The 16,101-nt window shown below is 42.1% G+C and overlaps 1 protein-coding gene across 4 annotated transcripts in view; it reads left to right on the forward strand.

The window, feature by feature from the left end:
- The first annotated feature begins 2,234 nt into the window (after positions 1-2,234).
- The window catches only part of LOC118796488 (voltage-dependent R-type calcium channel subunit alpha-1E), a 95,913-nt gene continuing 82,046 nt past the window's right edge, over positions 2,235-16,101 (forward strand). For 3 of the 4 annotated variants that reach the window (XM_036555406.1, XM_036555425.1, XM_036555416.1), the window contains exon 1: positions 3,042-3,517. In XM_036555406.1, the coding sequence (XP_036411299.1) occupies positions 3,252-3,517 (266 nt within the window). In that variant the 5' untranslated portion in view covers positions 3,042-3,251. Of the gene's footprint in view, positions 2,591-3,041; positions 3,518-16,101 lie in introns of those variants that run through there. The other variant, XM_036555398.1, reaches the window with a different exon arrangement.

Consider the following 16,101-nt stretch of genomic DNA (forward strand, 5'->3'; position numbering starts at 1 on the left):
GTCGTGTAATGAATTAAACATCGGTGTTGAGAAAGGCGGTTTTTGGCATGACGTCTGTTCCTGTAATACCCTTTTATCTCTTTGTTGTTCCAGCGTCTCCTGCACTTTTCATCAGATGCATTCAATAAAGGCAGATGAAGATGTGCTGACATCTGGCACCCACAGGGTCCCTGTGTTTGCCACTCCACAGCCCCAGTGCACTTTTGTCTCTCCAAAGGCAGACTGTTTTTATTTGGTGGCTGTTCTCTGAAAAGGCTCTGACAGCACTGGGAGGGTGGGGTCTTTGTTCAGATTGTGATCATTGGGCAGGGCTGTCTGCAATGAATTGTTCACGTGTTCAGTGTACCAGCATCGGGAGGTGCAGTACTCCCCTGTTTCCGTATGCTGGTGCCCGACAATGGCAATGGGTTTTCAGGAAAGGAATCAAGTGGGCTATTTTTAATACTGCAAAGCGAGCTGGGATGTGTTCTTTATCATTGCCATTATGAAACTGTGATTGCTCTTGAGAAACATACAGTTAGAAGATTATTGTTGTTTTTGTTTTTTTAACCATCCTTGCTGTTTTCATTTCATGTTTATGTCACCTGTGCAGTGGCCCTCAAGGGGCTTTGCAGAACTGAAGGAAAAATGCTCCCCACGGTTCCCATGCACTGGTACAGCTGAGGGACAGAGGCCTTTATCAGAGGCTGCACACCTGCACTGCCTCAGTGATCAAAGAGTCAATTTCACCATGTAAAGTGTCTGCAGAATTGTGATCTTCACTCAGATATATATATATTCTCCATACTCTGGAAATGGTGTCTACTGCTACTTAAGAGAATCAACCCTCCTTCCTTCTTTGACAACTGTAGGCTGCAGTCACTGTAGGGATGTTCAGTTTCAGCTGAAGGTCCGTTTTCTGCTTTGTAAAATGACCCTGATGATATACGTTTGGTGGCAGCTTTTTAGTTCTCACTTGGGCTGTGAGCGTTTTAAAGGAAATCATAAACCATGTCCCAGATGAAACATTATTAGAGTGGATCTGATTGTTGTTCTTCTTGGGGGAGAATTTTCATCTAAGTCATGTAAAGATACCACTGCCATGAAAGAGCTAGTACTCATTTATTTCTGAGGGTCCTTTTTTAAAATGATTTTAGATGTAATCCTCTGGATTACTGGTGGAGGTTAGGCTGTTGCTTGTTAAACTCATACAGTACGAAGTTTGGGTCATATCCGCAGTTTTAGTATAATCTGCATTGTGTTCAGAAATAGTCTCAGTTATCCTAATTTTAGAATAAGATAATGGATACACTTTCGAACGTTTTAAATGTTTGTACATGTTCCCCTCTGTGCAGTGGGTGTGTTCGCAGTCCCTGCTGTTTAAATCATCACCCTTTGCCATTTCCGCGGTAGCCTTCTAATTCAAGTCATCATATTCTATTTCTTAATGGAGGCAGACAATCTACCGTACACAACAAGCAAGCATGTCAACTGCTATTGAATGCGCAGCGTCACTCCCACACACGCGTAGAACAAGCACTAGAAGAGTGACTTTTTTACCATCAATTACCTCAACTTGCCGCTGGCTGCTTCTCTGTATTCTCCTTTGAAATATGCTTCTTTATGGAGTTTGAACTTAAAGCATGCTTCACACATCATACCGTTCTGTATTACACATTGCACGTATTTACGTACAAATGAATAGAATTACCAGCTGAGTACCGTATAACTGTAAAATAAGTGTGCCAATGACATTTACAGGGTTTAGCATTGTGACTATCATTAAACTCTAAAGAGTAAAATAACGTTTTTCTCACATGTGCGTTCTGTCCCTCATTGCTAAGGCATGTGATATGATGAACTGGTTATTACAGTCGTCTTGTAAATGACATCGATGCATACAATGAAAGCGTATTTTATTTCTTTTACTTAAATATGCGGATTGTTTTCAAAGGAAATCATTTTGCAATGCACTCTGGAGTACAATGACGATTGCATATATGCACAGTAAAGTGTACATTTTATATATCAATGTCGATCGCCCCTGACTTTTCGGGTACTTCTCTGAATTTGATAATATCGCCAATCGAATAAATTAAACGTTATCGCAATGGTAGGGGCTGTCACGGTTTAAAAAACGTGACCTTTTGCAGAGTGACATCGCCATGGTTACGGCAATCTTTATTTTTTTTTTCCTCAAGAACCACTTCAGGGACACATCTCAAATACATTTCCACGAGAACATAGGAGGCAAGGGAGAGTGAGAAGGGCATGGTAATGCGTCTTTTTCTGGGTGTGCATTGCACCTTGTGGTTAGTATGACCCATTGCAACCACGTTTTAGCAAAAGCATGCACTGTTTTATGCAGCTGCATAAATCGTTTTGGTTTTCTTTCTTCTGCCCGCGCTGAGTGGAGAAAAGCTTGTTGCACGTCGACTACTTTCGAAACGTGTTTTGAGGACGTAAACGCGAAATAACGGAAAAGTTGGCAGGATGTAATTACAAATAGGATTCCTGAGTGGAAAGACGATGAGGGTGGCTGCCTAAAGTTTTTGGTGGGGAAAAAGAAGAAGAAGAAGGAGAAGGAGAAATAATCTATATATACCGTGAGGTAATAAGAAGAGTTATTCTGTCTTTCCGTTACAAAACGGAAATCTGGGGAAAAACATCCTGACTTCCTTTTATTTTTATTTATTTATTATTTTGTTTCGAACGATGAGAGCGAATACTGATGAGTGTTGAGTGTCAGTGACTTGCTGCACCTAATGCGAAGTCAAGAAGTGGCGTTTGGATTGTACAAGCCCAGTGGATCTTTGTTTGGGCTCTTTTATGACGGGATCTTTGTGTCATTTCCAGCTATAACTAATAACTTTTTATTCTTGGGTTGCAGCTTATACGATGCGTTTCAACAAAAGAAGAGTTGCTTTGGTTTTCAAAATGCGCTGTCTTGAATACTCTCGTTGATCAAGGCGTGTTAGAGAAGCGATTTCTTTCTCCCAATAATTAATTCACACACAGGAGCTGATGCTGAAGAACCAGTTGAGGATTCAATATATTGTTTCTGTCTGTACTTTACACTGGATTAACGTTGCATTGCTGTACTTCGTGGGGATGTGAACACGTTGATTCTCGACTGCTGACTCATTTGAGGATATTATTATGGATTAAAATAAGCGAGGATCATTTCCCCTTAAAATCGCTTTCCACTCCGCCCTGCTTTATCGGGGCTAACCATTTTCCCTATTTTCCCCGTCTCTCTTGCTCCTCACAGAATGGCCCGGTTTGGAGACGACGTTCCCGGTTTGTTGGGATCCGGGGATGGAGGTTCCGAGCGCAACAGGAACCGCGAAGGACCGGCGGTGTCCACAGGTGGAGTTTCACCAGCGTTCAAACAGACCAAAGCCCAGAGAGCCCGCACCATGGCCCTATACAACCCCATCCCTGTCAGACAAAACTGTTTCACCGTCAACAGATCGCTCTTCATATTCGGAGAAGACAACGTTGTTAGGAAATACGCAAAGAAGATCATAGAATGGCCATATCCTTTTGGTAAACGGTAAAACAAATGTTGCTCCAAGCCCCAAACATTCCCCCCTCACCCCCGCCCCCTACACTGCAATACACACGTACATATAGTTGTTTACTGCATCAGGCTTACGGTTAGTGTTGATATATATATGATCAACCCTAACCGCAAAGGATTTCTTGTTCATCATAACCAAACGGCAGTTACCTGCTGGATACTGTTTAAACGTCTTGGGAATGTTAAAAACAGCTGAGAAACCTGTTGTGTCAATGGTGCGATATCTGAGCTTTTAGTACATCTTAATTTTTTAATATCGTACACTGCATTTTTGTGATGCAGTAAGGAAGAGTACTAGTGTGTGTTAACCCTCAGTGTGAATGGGTGTTTCGCCGGGTGAAATTTGAACGTATACTAAGATATTTTCTATTTGGAATCCACGAGGCATAATCAGCAAGTGGTAACCATGTTGAGAAAACAACAGCAAAACATATCGTGCAGTATACGTTTCAAGGAATGAAGTGATGGTCATAATTAGTAGTGTTGTTATTGTGTTGATTATGGTCATTGTTGAGGTTTTGTACAAAGGAAAATTCTGATTCTGTTGTTTATGGACCCTGTCTCGAGTTGTCATAATATAGCTCTGCCGTAATGAGGACCAGAATATATGTGTGATTTAAGATGGTAATTAGTGCAAGTCTGCAATTATATTGCTGTATTCACACTTGTCAAACATGCTATAAATTGTAGAGAGCGAAGTGAAAGTATTTATAAATCATGAAGGGACTGTGTGGGAAAAATAAGTACAGTTCTCTGAGAACTGTAAAGGTTTCGATCAGATTTGTTTTGCTGTTGGACGTTGAAATAAACCACGAGAAATCAAGCGTTCATTAAATTGTGACCAAAAGCGCCAGTTATATTCAGCACCACGGTCAGCGCATGGTTACATTTCATAGATGGCATTGGAAGGCTGGTCTTTACGGCATAGTCGCTGTGCACTGTCGTCATTTGCTTACTTTGTGGATTTTTTGTACTCTGCATTACCCTGGTGATTTCTCCCTATCTTTCTGCCTTTTTAAATTAGTATTAAAAGGTCACTGTTAAACATTTGGTAGAAGTGAAGTCATCCAGTTGACCAGCATCCAGTTGTCTTTACTGGATTCTGAATTCATGTTGACAAGTAGGAACTGAACGTTTTGATTGTTGCTTAATTTCATAGGTAACTTCCTGATCTCTGCATTTACTTGTGTCTGCCAGACTGTAATGGGAAGTTGTCCCTTGTGGTTTCAGTGCCCCCCCACCCCTTCCTAACCTCCCTCACTTCACACCCTGACACATGCGGCTCAGCTTGTAAACTGGTTTTCATTTAACTTAATCTGTAGTCCACTTGTTGCCAACCAACAACTATGCTGATCATGCCTTGATTTATTTTTGTTTGCAACACTTTCTTCAGCTCGGTTTTGACAAGTATCACAGTTTACTGAAGAAGAATGTGTGGGAGTTCTTTCTGTGATGCTCTCTCAGTGCTGCTTTAGGTAGAGAAGGCGTAAAGGTTTCTGGTGAGCTTAATTGATGGAAGGACTAAAAATACACATTCCCCAATGACCACGGTGACACGACTAAATGTAAATGGGATGATTCAGAGTCAAGTGATGCTCCCAAAGCCCTATATGGGAGGGAGCTATTTGCTTCACTTAATAAAAAAAAAACCCTTCTTAAAAGGAGCTTGTGAACATTTCAGAATGTTGATGATACTGCATAATTGAATGCAAAAATAAATCGTCACGAGGAGATCATGTGATTTCATTAGCATGCATCTGCAAAGACAGAATACAAATATCACGAGGCAATTCAGTAGAGTACGTCAGCGAGACAGCGCAGAGGAAAGGTGTCATGGATAAAGGGAGCATCTATTTCTGAACATTATGAGTTATGCCATGGCTGACTCTGGAACACCATCAATCTTGCTTTTCCCACTCAAATCAAGTCTAGCATGTACTTTTTGTGAGGGAGTGTGATAATAACCATTCGCTGTGTAAAATTGCCAGTGGTAGCAGTATGATGCTGTAGGTCACATCAAGATGAGATTTAGCAATTTGCCCCCATAGTCCTAGGATGCAGATTAGCTGAACAAATGGAAGTGTGTTGCCGTATCTTGAATGATTGTAAAGGAAGAAAGAGGCAGTGAACAAACTTCCATAGAATATTTGATCACTTGTACTTACATGTATATGATGTATGACGTTATATGTATACATGTATGAGGGAGAACTCCATGTTTGAGGTAGCAAAAGAAATATTGATTTACTGTCCCTTGTGAGTAACTGGATTTGTGTCTGGGTTTTGGGATGCAGTCAAATATAATTCTTCAAATATTATTCATAATCATATAGGGCCCCATACAGACTCAAGGATGTTGGATGTTCTTTTGTGCGCCTCACATTTTTCGGTTTTTGAGATTCAGACTTAATTTACACACCTGCATGTCTCTTAAAATGGGTGGTACAAAATTGCATGCTGGGAATAAATGTACATTGCCCTGGAAAATCACACCATCCTGTCTGGAGCCTGGTGGCCAGTAGATTTTCTCATGGAGTTATTAGTCCTCATTGCAGAACCCAGTCGCAAGACAGTCTCTTTAATTATGGAAGCTGAGCAGATACTTTCAAGGGGATAAAGCAGTTTTGGAATCGAGATCAGCCTCTTCGATAAATCTGCATGGTACAAGTTGAAAGCATCAGTTGGATGTCCAGTAATTTTATTTTTAAAAAGTAAAAATGCCACCGCATACTTAGGTCAAAGTTTTCTCTCACATTATTCATCAGGTAGATAACTCAGCAAAAGTGTTAGACAATATGAAAGTTTGTACGTACCTGCTAGCCATTTGAATCACAGTATTTAAACTGTCAATTTAAAATTGAGTGTGGTGTAGTTATGTTGGCATGTGTGTGCAAGGAACTAGGTGATGCACTTGGACACTAATGGAGATGAGGTTGTCTGTGGTCTGAATTAGTGATTCAGATGAGGTAGGTAGTTTCAAAGTGTAAGTGCTGTAAGTGCTTTCTCTTCTGGGACAATTTTACCAGCTCTCTTGTGACACTGTGATGTTAGGTAGGCATTTTTTTGTTTGTTTATTTCATTTATAGTGAATATTATTCTGACTGAATTGACATTTTCAAACATGACAGCATTAAAATGTAATGCAATACAGTAAAATGAATACCTTTTTGTATTTGCTAGCTAGCTAGTTATTGCAGTTTCAGATGAGCTGGCTGTATTCACAGAAGGGCAAATCCTGTCCTCCTCTTATAGGACCACATAGTGAAGATTTAAATAAAAAGCGCACATGTTGAAATGCTTGCAGGACGTGGTGCAGGTCGTCTCTACAGCATAACAAGATGATGGACATGTAGGAAAGTGTTGCCAAACCACTGGATAATGTACTAGCTGCATAAAATGTGACTACTGCTTTTGGGGACTAGGACTCACACTTGTGAGATACGACAACATACTTCGACTGTAGCTGGGACAACTACCGCTAGTTCTTGTCATCATAACTGGTAATGGCATTCGACATTTATGCAGATTCCAGAGCTTTGAGAAGTGCTTGTATTATAAATAGCGATTTTGCTTAGCTAAATGTGCTGGATATATTCTGTTTGTCATACCGTCTAAACAAGGCCTGAGGATTCTTTGAGGGGTCTTTACTGCCTTCGTGAAGTGGTCAGACACACTGTTCAACTATTCTGTTACAGCTATTTCACACTACTGTGCACTGTCTAGGGCTAGCTGCCAATTAGACAACAGGGAATGTTGTCAAATAGACATCTGATTTGTCATGTCTGTCCCCCCATTCAGCTGACAGTGTTATAGTGCAATGTGTAACAATAAACTTATTTCCTTTTGTGTTCTCTAGCTTGCTATTGTTTTCAGAGAAAACCTGAGATTTTACCAATGATTCACCAGCCAAAGGAATGCGTAGTGTCTACAAGCCACATGCCAATCTGTTATTATAGAATACCATATGACAAGGGACATTATATGGAGGTATTTATGTACATATATGTGTGTATGTATGACCAATGAGCACATTAGGGTAGCCGAATTAATTTATCACACTGGTTGAGTTGAATGTCCATTATGGAAGTGTCTTTGCTTCCTATAAGTTTCAGACAACAGAGAGAATATTATGCCGTTTAAAGAAAGTAAATGTTCAACTTTTCATTGATTGACAAACTAGGCAGGGTTATCAAATAGGGTGACTTTATTCTAATGTAAAATTCAGTGTATGTTTTGTATGGTTTTCTATGTTTATTTTCACTGGATTTTGCCTGTCTAGTTACCAACAATGTCATTTTTACACATGATGGCCACTGTGGCGCACAACTTTATCGACCTTATCCTCTGCAGAAGGATTGCAAGGTGAAAACAGACTGAAGTGTTGAGTCAGAATACGCGTGTCTTGAAAATAAAGAGGCACACTCTCATTTCAGGCAAACTATGCACATCTCCATCATAGGAGATTAAGTGTCTCGTGTCTGAATGTGCTTAGTCACAACAGAGGTGTACACGTCTCCGTGGAGGCACTTAAGTGGGGGTGTACACACAGTTTCTCAAGTCTGAATCAGGCCCATAACCAACAGAGTTGGTTGAACTACCAATAATAAAATCATTCATAGAAGTCAGCTGCTGCTGGGAAAATGAGTACTCATTGTGAGAGCCCAAAGGACTGTGGCAAGTGGAGGTACATGCAAAAGGAGTGAACACCATGTTTTGCTGCAGGGCTGTAGGATATTTAAAGACTCAGATGACTGATTTGACACGTTTTGATTCACATAGATTCTGTAACAGTGTCTCGGACTGGTACATCATATAACACAACTGACCATTAATTAAAAATATTACAACCTTAAAACTACAGATGCTTCTTATGTTCAATATGTTGTGGCAAAAAAACTGGGAGCTTATATATTGGGGTGGTTTGACTTCGGCCACGGGTAATTCAAACCAAAACTTTTTTCTAGGGACCCACTTATTAAAAATGACAAACCATTGTGACCCAATTCACAATAGGCCTTATCTATAAATTGTGAAAAGAGCAGATTTGTGCATAAATTAACGCTCCTGACCATTTTTACTGCCATTTCTGCATCACCTTATATTATCTTGAATAGGTAAACCAGCCATTTTGAGGAGCTATACATTTGGTAAATCACAACTTCATTTTATGCGCGTATTATTGAAAACATATACATAAATGAGACAAAATATGTGCATTTAGGCAGAGTTAATGGGCTATCTCATTGTTTTAATTTCCTGTCATCAGTAAAACATTATACACATTTTAAATACTTTATAAATGAGACAAAATAAGTGCATTTAGGTGGAGTTAACAGGCTCTTGTTTTTTTCCTCTCATCAGTAAAAGAAACAGAATGTACACTAGCCTTTCATACTAGATTCAATGTTATAAGTACAGTTATCAGAACAATACGAACATTCAGTACTATCAAAAACATACTTCTTGTTGAAAGTTTTTTGAAATGCTCATGCTTATTATCAGAACAAGTGTGCAGCTACTCAAACAGTCAACAATCAATTTGTTAACCACATCAGGTCTATTCCACGTCAAATCTCATTAGGCACATTATGTGCTATTTACCTGGCTAACCCTTTCGCATGTAACTTATTTTATGCTATGTAGCGCACGTGTTATGGTTTGTTATGTTTTCATTAGCGTTATTAAGCCTCTCATAGTTTTCACCGCTGCATTTGCTATATTTTTAATGTTAAATGATTCTTCAAAGCTAAAATTAGCTAGAATTTTTCCAATATAGTTTTGTAATCGCTCCGGTTTTAGCATACACGTTAGACGGCTAACACACCAGTGTGATCGTGCGCACGAAAGGGTGTGATAGGTAGGCCATGGAAGAAATTCTGCTAATTTATTTGGCGACCCAAATAAAATCGGTGGGTCGCAACCCAGTCTTTGGGAAGGACTGTGTTATATTACAGTTTCTCAGAAGACAGGCTTATCCAGAGGAACAACAAACAAACCAGCAACCTTTAGTTTACAAGCCCTGTTCCTTACCATTATACCACACTGCTATCATGTTGATAAAAAGTCAAAGAGATTAGAAATAAGGTGGATGCATGTGCTGACTGCCTGAACATGTTAAAGTGATGCTGTAACCCTTGAATTTATGTTAAAATAGATGGCAGAGATTGCATCAAAATTATTATTCTGAGTATGAATTCTGTTCTTTCTGTCATGGTACTGGCTGATCCAACAAAGTGAACTTGTCCTAATCAATAGTAATAAAAATAATATATTTGGGCTTCAAAACTGTCTAGGATATATGCAAAATAAGAAAATGTCCCCAGCTAGTCTTAGGTAAGAGACTACGGTTAGATCCTTTGACCACAGTCTTTAGCTCAGCGTTGCAGTTGCCATACAGATGGTGAGAGCCATGGCTGAAAACCTACAGCAGACCCACCTCTGTTACACAAGCTCACTGGCTCTCAGCACTTGATTTAGCATGGGGTTGGGCTGTCCTAACATGGGTTGGTGAGGTACAAAGTTGGACAGTAATACTGCCAAATTAATGGGTCCAACTCAATTTGATACAGTACCTTTTTACGAGGAATTTGTCAGAGTATTTTTTAATATTCAAAATAAAATCAAAGAAATGTGTAACGTGCCCCATAATTACACTCACTGAGGCGCTATGGGGAACTTGGTGTGCTGTATCCAGGCATGAGAGAAGTAATGTACTTTTTGTTCTTTTTGTACTTTTGCAAGGAGCATGGGGCATATTAAGCTGAACACCAGTGATCATGTAAATTTAATCATTGTTATCAGTTATCAGTCATAAAGACACAGCATGCTTCCCCAAACACTGGAATCAAACAGTAGATGATGGCCTGATAAACATATCACCTGTAGAAGCTATAATTTGTATGGGATGTGGGATTTTTCCCTGAGTGAATTGTTGCTGTCCCTTCATTCTCGGTGCCCCAAGTGAATACATCCCCTGCCTCACCCCATCGGCCACCAGCTTATTGCATACGTTATCATTATGTAGTGACTTTGTGATGCTGGCAGTTACAGAGTTGATGTACATGCAATTGAAGAAACCACAGTGGATTGCTCAATGAGACATATGTTCCCAGCGTACAAACTTGTTATTGGTAGTTTATGTGGGCTGAAACATGGAGAGCGATGGTTTCTGTGGGAGGGTCTTTCATTCTTGCCATGCTGCAACAGATTCTGTCTTTCCCCTGCAATTACAGTGTCACCGGACCTCATGCTGTTCTTAATCTAGGGCTTTTTCACGGCAGCTGGAGTTCATTTTGCAGAAGTCACATCAGAAATGATCTTTGTCAGCCCTGTATCCTCAGAGATCATGCACATGCTTACTTTTACACTTCAGCCTCATCTACAAGTTTTAATGTATATATTTGTGTACTGCATAATTGCCCCAATTTAAATGATAAATTATGCATGAACAATTAAGCATTATAATGCGCAAATACAATGGCAATTATTACCAGGTCAGAAATTTTGGGAAAAATAAGGTTTCCTCCAGATTTATCACAATTTTTTGAACAGGTCTTGTATGAGGTAAATGTGAACTAGCTGGCAGTGCTGGCATGGTTTAAAGTGCAAAAATGAGAGAGAATATTATCTGACAATAGGGGATATTTTTCAGTGGAAGTGCAGAATTATGCTGTGGAGCAGGTCAGCCTCAACCACTGCATTATCAGAAGAATGATGAGACAAAGTTTTATGAAAGATAAAATCAAAGTATGGCTTCATGAAGCAACTGTGCATTTTGACAGTTATTGACAGTAATGATAGCTGTTAGGATGGAATTATGGGAAGGAGTCGATTATTGTCTGCTGTGTGCTGACACATTGTCAGGAAACTTGTCTGCATGAGCATTTTTCATGTCTTCTCCACTGGCTGGAGGCTCTTTGTGGTTATTGGCCAAAAATGTTGCCATTGAAGATAATTATCTAGACAGTCATAGTAAAGACTAAACATCATGACAAGACTTCTCTGTTATGATTGATGCGTACTGCTAGCTTTGTGTCTTTGTGCTCCAGAAAAAAGCCACTCTGTGTCTCCAAGGAAAGAGGATCAGACGTGTTTATTCAGATTCCTCTTGATGGAACTAATGAGATTCTGTCGCCAAGGTGCAGGTGTTGCATAGTGTGATCGCTTTCCTCAGATCTGAAACATACCTGTATTGCTCAGGTTTCACACTTCAGTGTTAGTGGGCAGGCCTAGAGAGGGGGTCCTAATAGCCCTGTAATTACCTGGCACCACACCAAAGGAAGTGGGAATCTTTTCTGTTCTTCAAAAACAGAATGCAGTCTAGTCCTTCAACCCCTGCAAGGCTTTGGGAGGAGCTCCAGGTGTTGGTTTGTTCTTCACAGAGTCGGCCTGCTTTTTTAATGAAGCTCCCCTGTTGATATTCATGGGAAGCAGTGTCTTTTCAAAGCGGAACCGCACTATGTTCAGTCATTGGCCGGAAACATTAATAAAACCGAAGCAGGCTGTGTGCAGAGCGGCGGTACGAGTGGTGCACCCTGGGTACGGTGCGGAGCAGAGCGGGCTTCCGCAGTGGCGTTAAACATGGAGGCGTTCCTTCCTGCTGCTGCAGCGTCCAGGCGAAGCGCTGTCGTGATGCGGTCCTCCGCGCTTCACGCTCCGCCGTGTGCTGTTATTAAATGAGGGCACCCTGTCAAACTTCCGGAGGTGTCTCACAGCTGACGCCCAGCACGCCACTCGGCGCTCCGCCTCCCCGGTATCAGCTGGCAGCAGGGCGTCAGGGCGCCGTGTCATTGCCCAGATCGATGCGCTCGTAACGAGCTCCCTCTCGCCCCTTTTCCGCGCCCTGCCCGTGGTGTGTGGAGGGCACCGGACCGCAGCCTTGGATGCATGGGAAGTCTGTCTCTGCTCCGCTTGGGAGCTTTTCACTGCAGACCTCTCAGCTGGGTTCAGACCTGGGCCAACGCCTCGGGAGGCAGTGCGTGCTGATCTGGGGGAAGTGTCTCTGGTTCAGAGGGACTGATAGGATGCGCTCACCAACATGCCCCAGGACTGATTAGCACGCAGCTGTAGTGAGACCCTTCAGCTGGGACCAGGGCCCAGAAATCCCAATAGTGCTGTAATCACCTGGCATCAGGTCAAAGTCAGTCAGGCTGTGTTTGAGTTGCCAAAGCAAGAACAGAAGCATGAATTTGTTCAGTGTGCCAATGATCTATCTTCATCTTATCTTTATGCTTCCCCATGCCCCCCATTGTGAACCCCCCAGCTATGAGTCCAGCATGATTGCTTCTGAAGTCCCTGCCCAACAGGCTGTATTGTAATTTTGGATATCTTACTGTACTGTGTGTTGGCTGGATGATGTTCACACCTCCCTCAAGGGGAATAGGTCCATGTGTGCTGGGTGTCTTGTTTCACTTAATTAACTTTGTCAGCTGGACTCACAGACATTATATCTAATGACTTCTGATAGGTTTGGCAGATCACATGACATAAAGCAATCAGGAAGTGATGACCTCATGGCAAGTAGTCGCTGTTCCTGATTTGGAGATGTCCAGAGGCACCTCAGTACAGTACGTGGTCAGAGTGTGATGTTTTGTTGTTTTCAGCAGCAAGAGTTGGTAAACGCTTGAAGGAAATGGTAATTTGAGAAGGATTCTCAAAGGAGAGAAAAAAATGCTTGTTTACCTTGTAAGGAGATGCGTTGCCTTCTCAGTGAATTAACCTCACAAGTTCCTAGCAGAATTGCCGAGATGGTGGAACAGAAGGGAGCAGTGTATTAGTGTGTCAGCGTGCTTTTAAAAAGAAACATCACACCCAATTCTGATTGTTTTTACTTTGATCTCCATTTTTTCTCTTTCTTTCCATTTCTCTTTCTTTCTGACTCTTTCCTTTCTCTCTCTCTGTCTCTCTCTCGTTCTCTCTTGTTCTCCATCTCTGTCTTTCTGCCTTTCTCTCTCCAGCTGTCTGTCTTTCTGTCTGTCTCTCCACCTCTCTCTTTCTGTCTCTCCATCCCTCTCTTTCTCTCCCCGCTTCTCCCTGTTCCACAGTATCCGAATTGGTAATCTGAAGAATTCTGCACACAGTAATTACACGTAGTAATTATCCTGGCTTATATCCACCTTTGTTAATAATTAAAGTGTAGCGGAGTGGAGAAGATGTGCCTGAAAGTGATGAAGCCCCTGGCTTTCTCATTCCTGCTGTATAAATATGCAGTACATGTGTTTAATTACACCTTGCTAGACACACTGCAATATGGATTGCTTTATGCTGCATGAATGGTGTGTTTTCATATTATTTTATTTAAATTTGGGTAGATTTAAGTGTTTCAGGCTGTGGATCACAGAAAAGAAAAGGAAAATTTAAAATACACCATTTAAGACTCTCACAAATACACACACACGTGCACACACACACAGACACGTCACCACACATGCACACTCACACGCAAATACATCTCTTCCCCCTGCGTGACTCGTTAAAAGGTCACCGTTCTTTGCGGAACAACATGTACTCTGGCATAAATGAGTCTTTATTTAAAGTGCTCAATTAAAAGGGGGTGATCGATAGGAGATTTATTTTTGGGCTTCCGTGACTGGTGTGATGCGGGAGCCGCGGGGGTGTGCAGGTGGGGGGGCCAGGGCTGGTCGATGGAGGAGCCGGGGAGAGCAGCGCGCTTAATGAAACATGCAGAGCGTTGAGGTTCGGGGGCCTGGGGTGGGGGAGCAGCTGCTCCCCTATCTGATGCCCAGTGGGCGACAGGTAGGGGGATGAGTCCCGCTGAGGCACTGTGGCTTTTAATGATTTATCCTGTCAGATAGGCATGGGTTCGAATGCTCAGGCTTACGCTCACATGAAGGGCGCCCCCGTTACCGTAGGCCACCCCTAAGGACTCGATTAGCCGATATGGAAAGCGACAATGTCTTCAGAGAGATTATTTGATATTGCATTGGGCAGTAGGTTGTATCGTTCTTTGGATTTTCACACTGATGCAGTTTATGCACCCAAACCCTCTCTAACTCTTATATTTACTCTTGTTTGTTAACCCTTAATTAATTGTACAGTGGGCGACTCACCTTCACAAGGGTAGTATAAGTAAGTGTAAGAGGTGTCTCCCTTTCGATCTGCTTCAATGGCTCTCCATTCCTGACTCCTCTCCGTGACGCAGCATCTCTCGGTATGCACTTTGTGATTCATTATTTTGAAGCCAGCAATATTAGGTTTGAATCCAACATGAAAAAAAAGCCGTTTTCGTGCACGGATGCGAGCGGTATCACATTCCATCTCCGTACCTCCTGCTATTTTTAACCTGTTTGAGTGGAGCCGGCACAGGCCCATCAGTGTGAGTCACAGATCCCAGAAGCCCTCATTACAATGCTCCTTTGTGAGCAAATGATACAATTTTCACTGAAGGCAAGAAGTGAATAATAAAACATAAACATGTATTGGGATCCAGAGGCACTGTGGATTCTCATATTCGCGCACTCCCTCTCACTCTGCATGCATACGCATATGCATTCATACAAGTGTCTCAGGGTAAACAAGTGGTTCCAATGTGCCATACCACAGCAAAGGTGTCAGTGTTAGCTGTACGTGTGTGTGTGCACTTTTCTGCATGTAGAGGTGTCCTGAAACCAAATCAAACTAATGAGACAGGGCTCTGTATTGATTCTAAGGATAGTTCCAGCCGCATGCGTGGAGTAGCGACAGCCCCATGTCCTATTAAATGTGACTACTCTCTCTGACTTTTGGCAGAGCAGAGAGAGGCTGTTGCTGTGGATACAGTGCTCTCTCTTGGAGTGCAGTGTTTGTCAGTGGTCCCCGTATCTCTCTCTCTCTCTCTCTCTCTGCGGGTAGTGGAGGGCAAAAGCTGAAGGAACTCAGCAGAAGAGGTTGAGTGAGGTGAGGGGCTGTTGCAAACACTGTCCTGGGTGTCTTAAAGCATTTTATGCTGAAACTGACCATTTATGTTCAGGTGTAACTACATACTTGTTAAGGTTACAGTTTATGTCCGGTGTCCACTTACATATCAGCAGGTAGATTGTGGATGTATCCATCACTCTACTGCCTCTCTTGTGTAAATTATCTGAGGTAAAGAGTGATAGTTGAGATGACTCAACCAGACCCTTCTTTCTCAAGATGGGGTAGTCAGACATATCACTCTAGTTGGCTCCCGCCATCTTTGATTGAGATTTGACCTCTTCTCACATCCCTCTTGTCTCTACAAGGGAGAAACACAGGCTCTTGTTTTAAAACGCAAGCTGAGTGAAATGAGCGCGAATGTGCCTTGTCTGTTAATTTATTTAACACATCAAAGAGATGCCAACATGGAGGCGTCTTGGGCCCTCTGTGCGGCCGCTCCGGCTCCCGGCTCTGTTTGCATTGATCGCTCTCCCCTGTTTTCGCCGAGGAGATTTACGCTTGTTTATTCTGCACCGCTGTTTTTCGCTCGTCCGATAGAAAAGAAGCACCCACACAAGCAGTGCGTTGATAATTCCCCGCTTGTCCTGGGGCCAGGATTCAAGCCTGCAACCTTCAGGAGGTCC

This window comes from Megalops cyprinoides, chromosome 2 (genome assembly GCF_013368585.1).
Source record: "Megalops cyprinoides isolate fMegCyp1 chromosome 2, fMegCyp1.pri, whole genome shotgun sequence".
NCBI lineage: Eukaryota > Metazoa > Chordata > Actinopteri > Elopiformes > Megalopidae > Megalops > Megalops cyprinoides.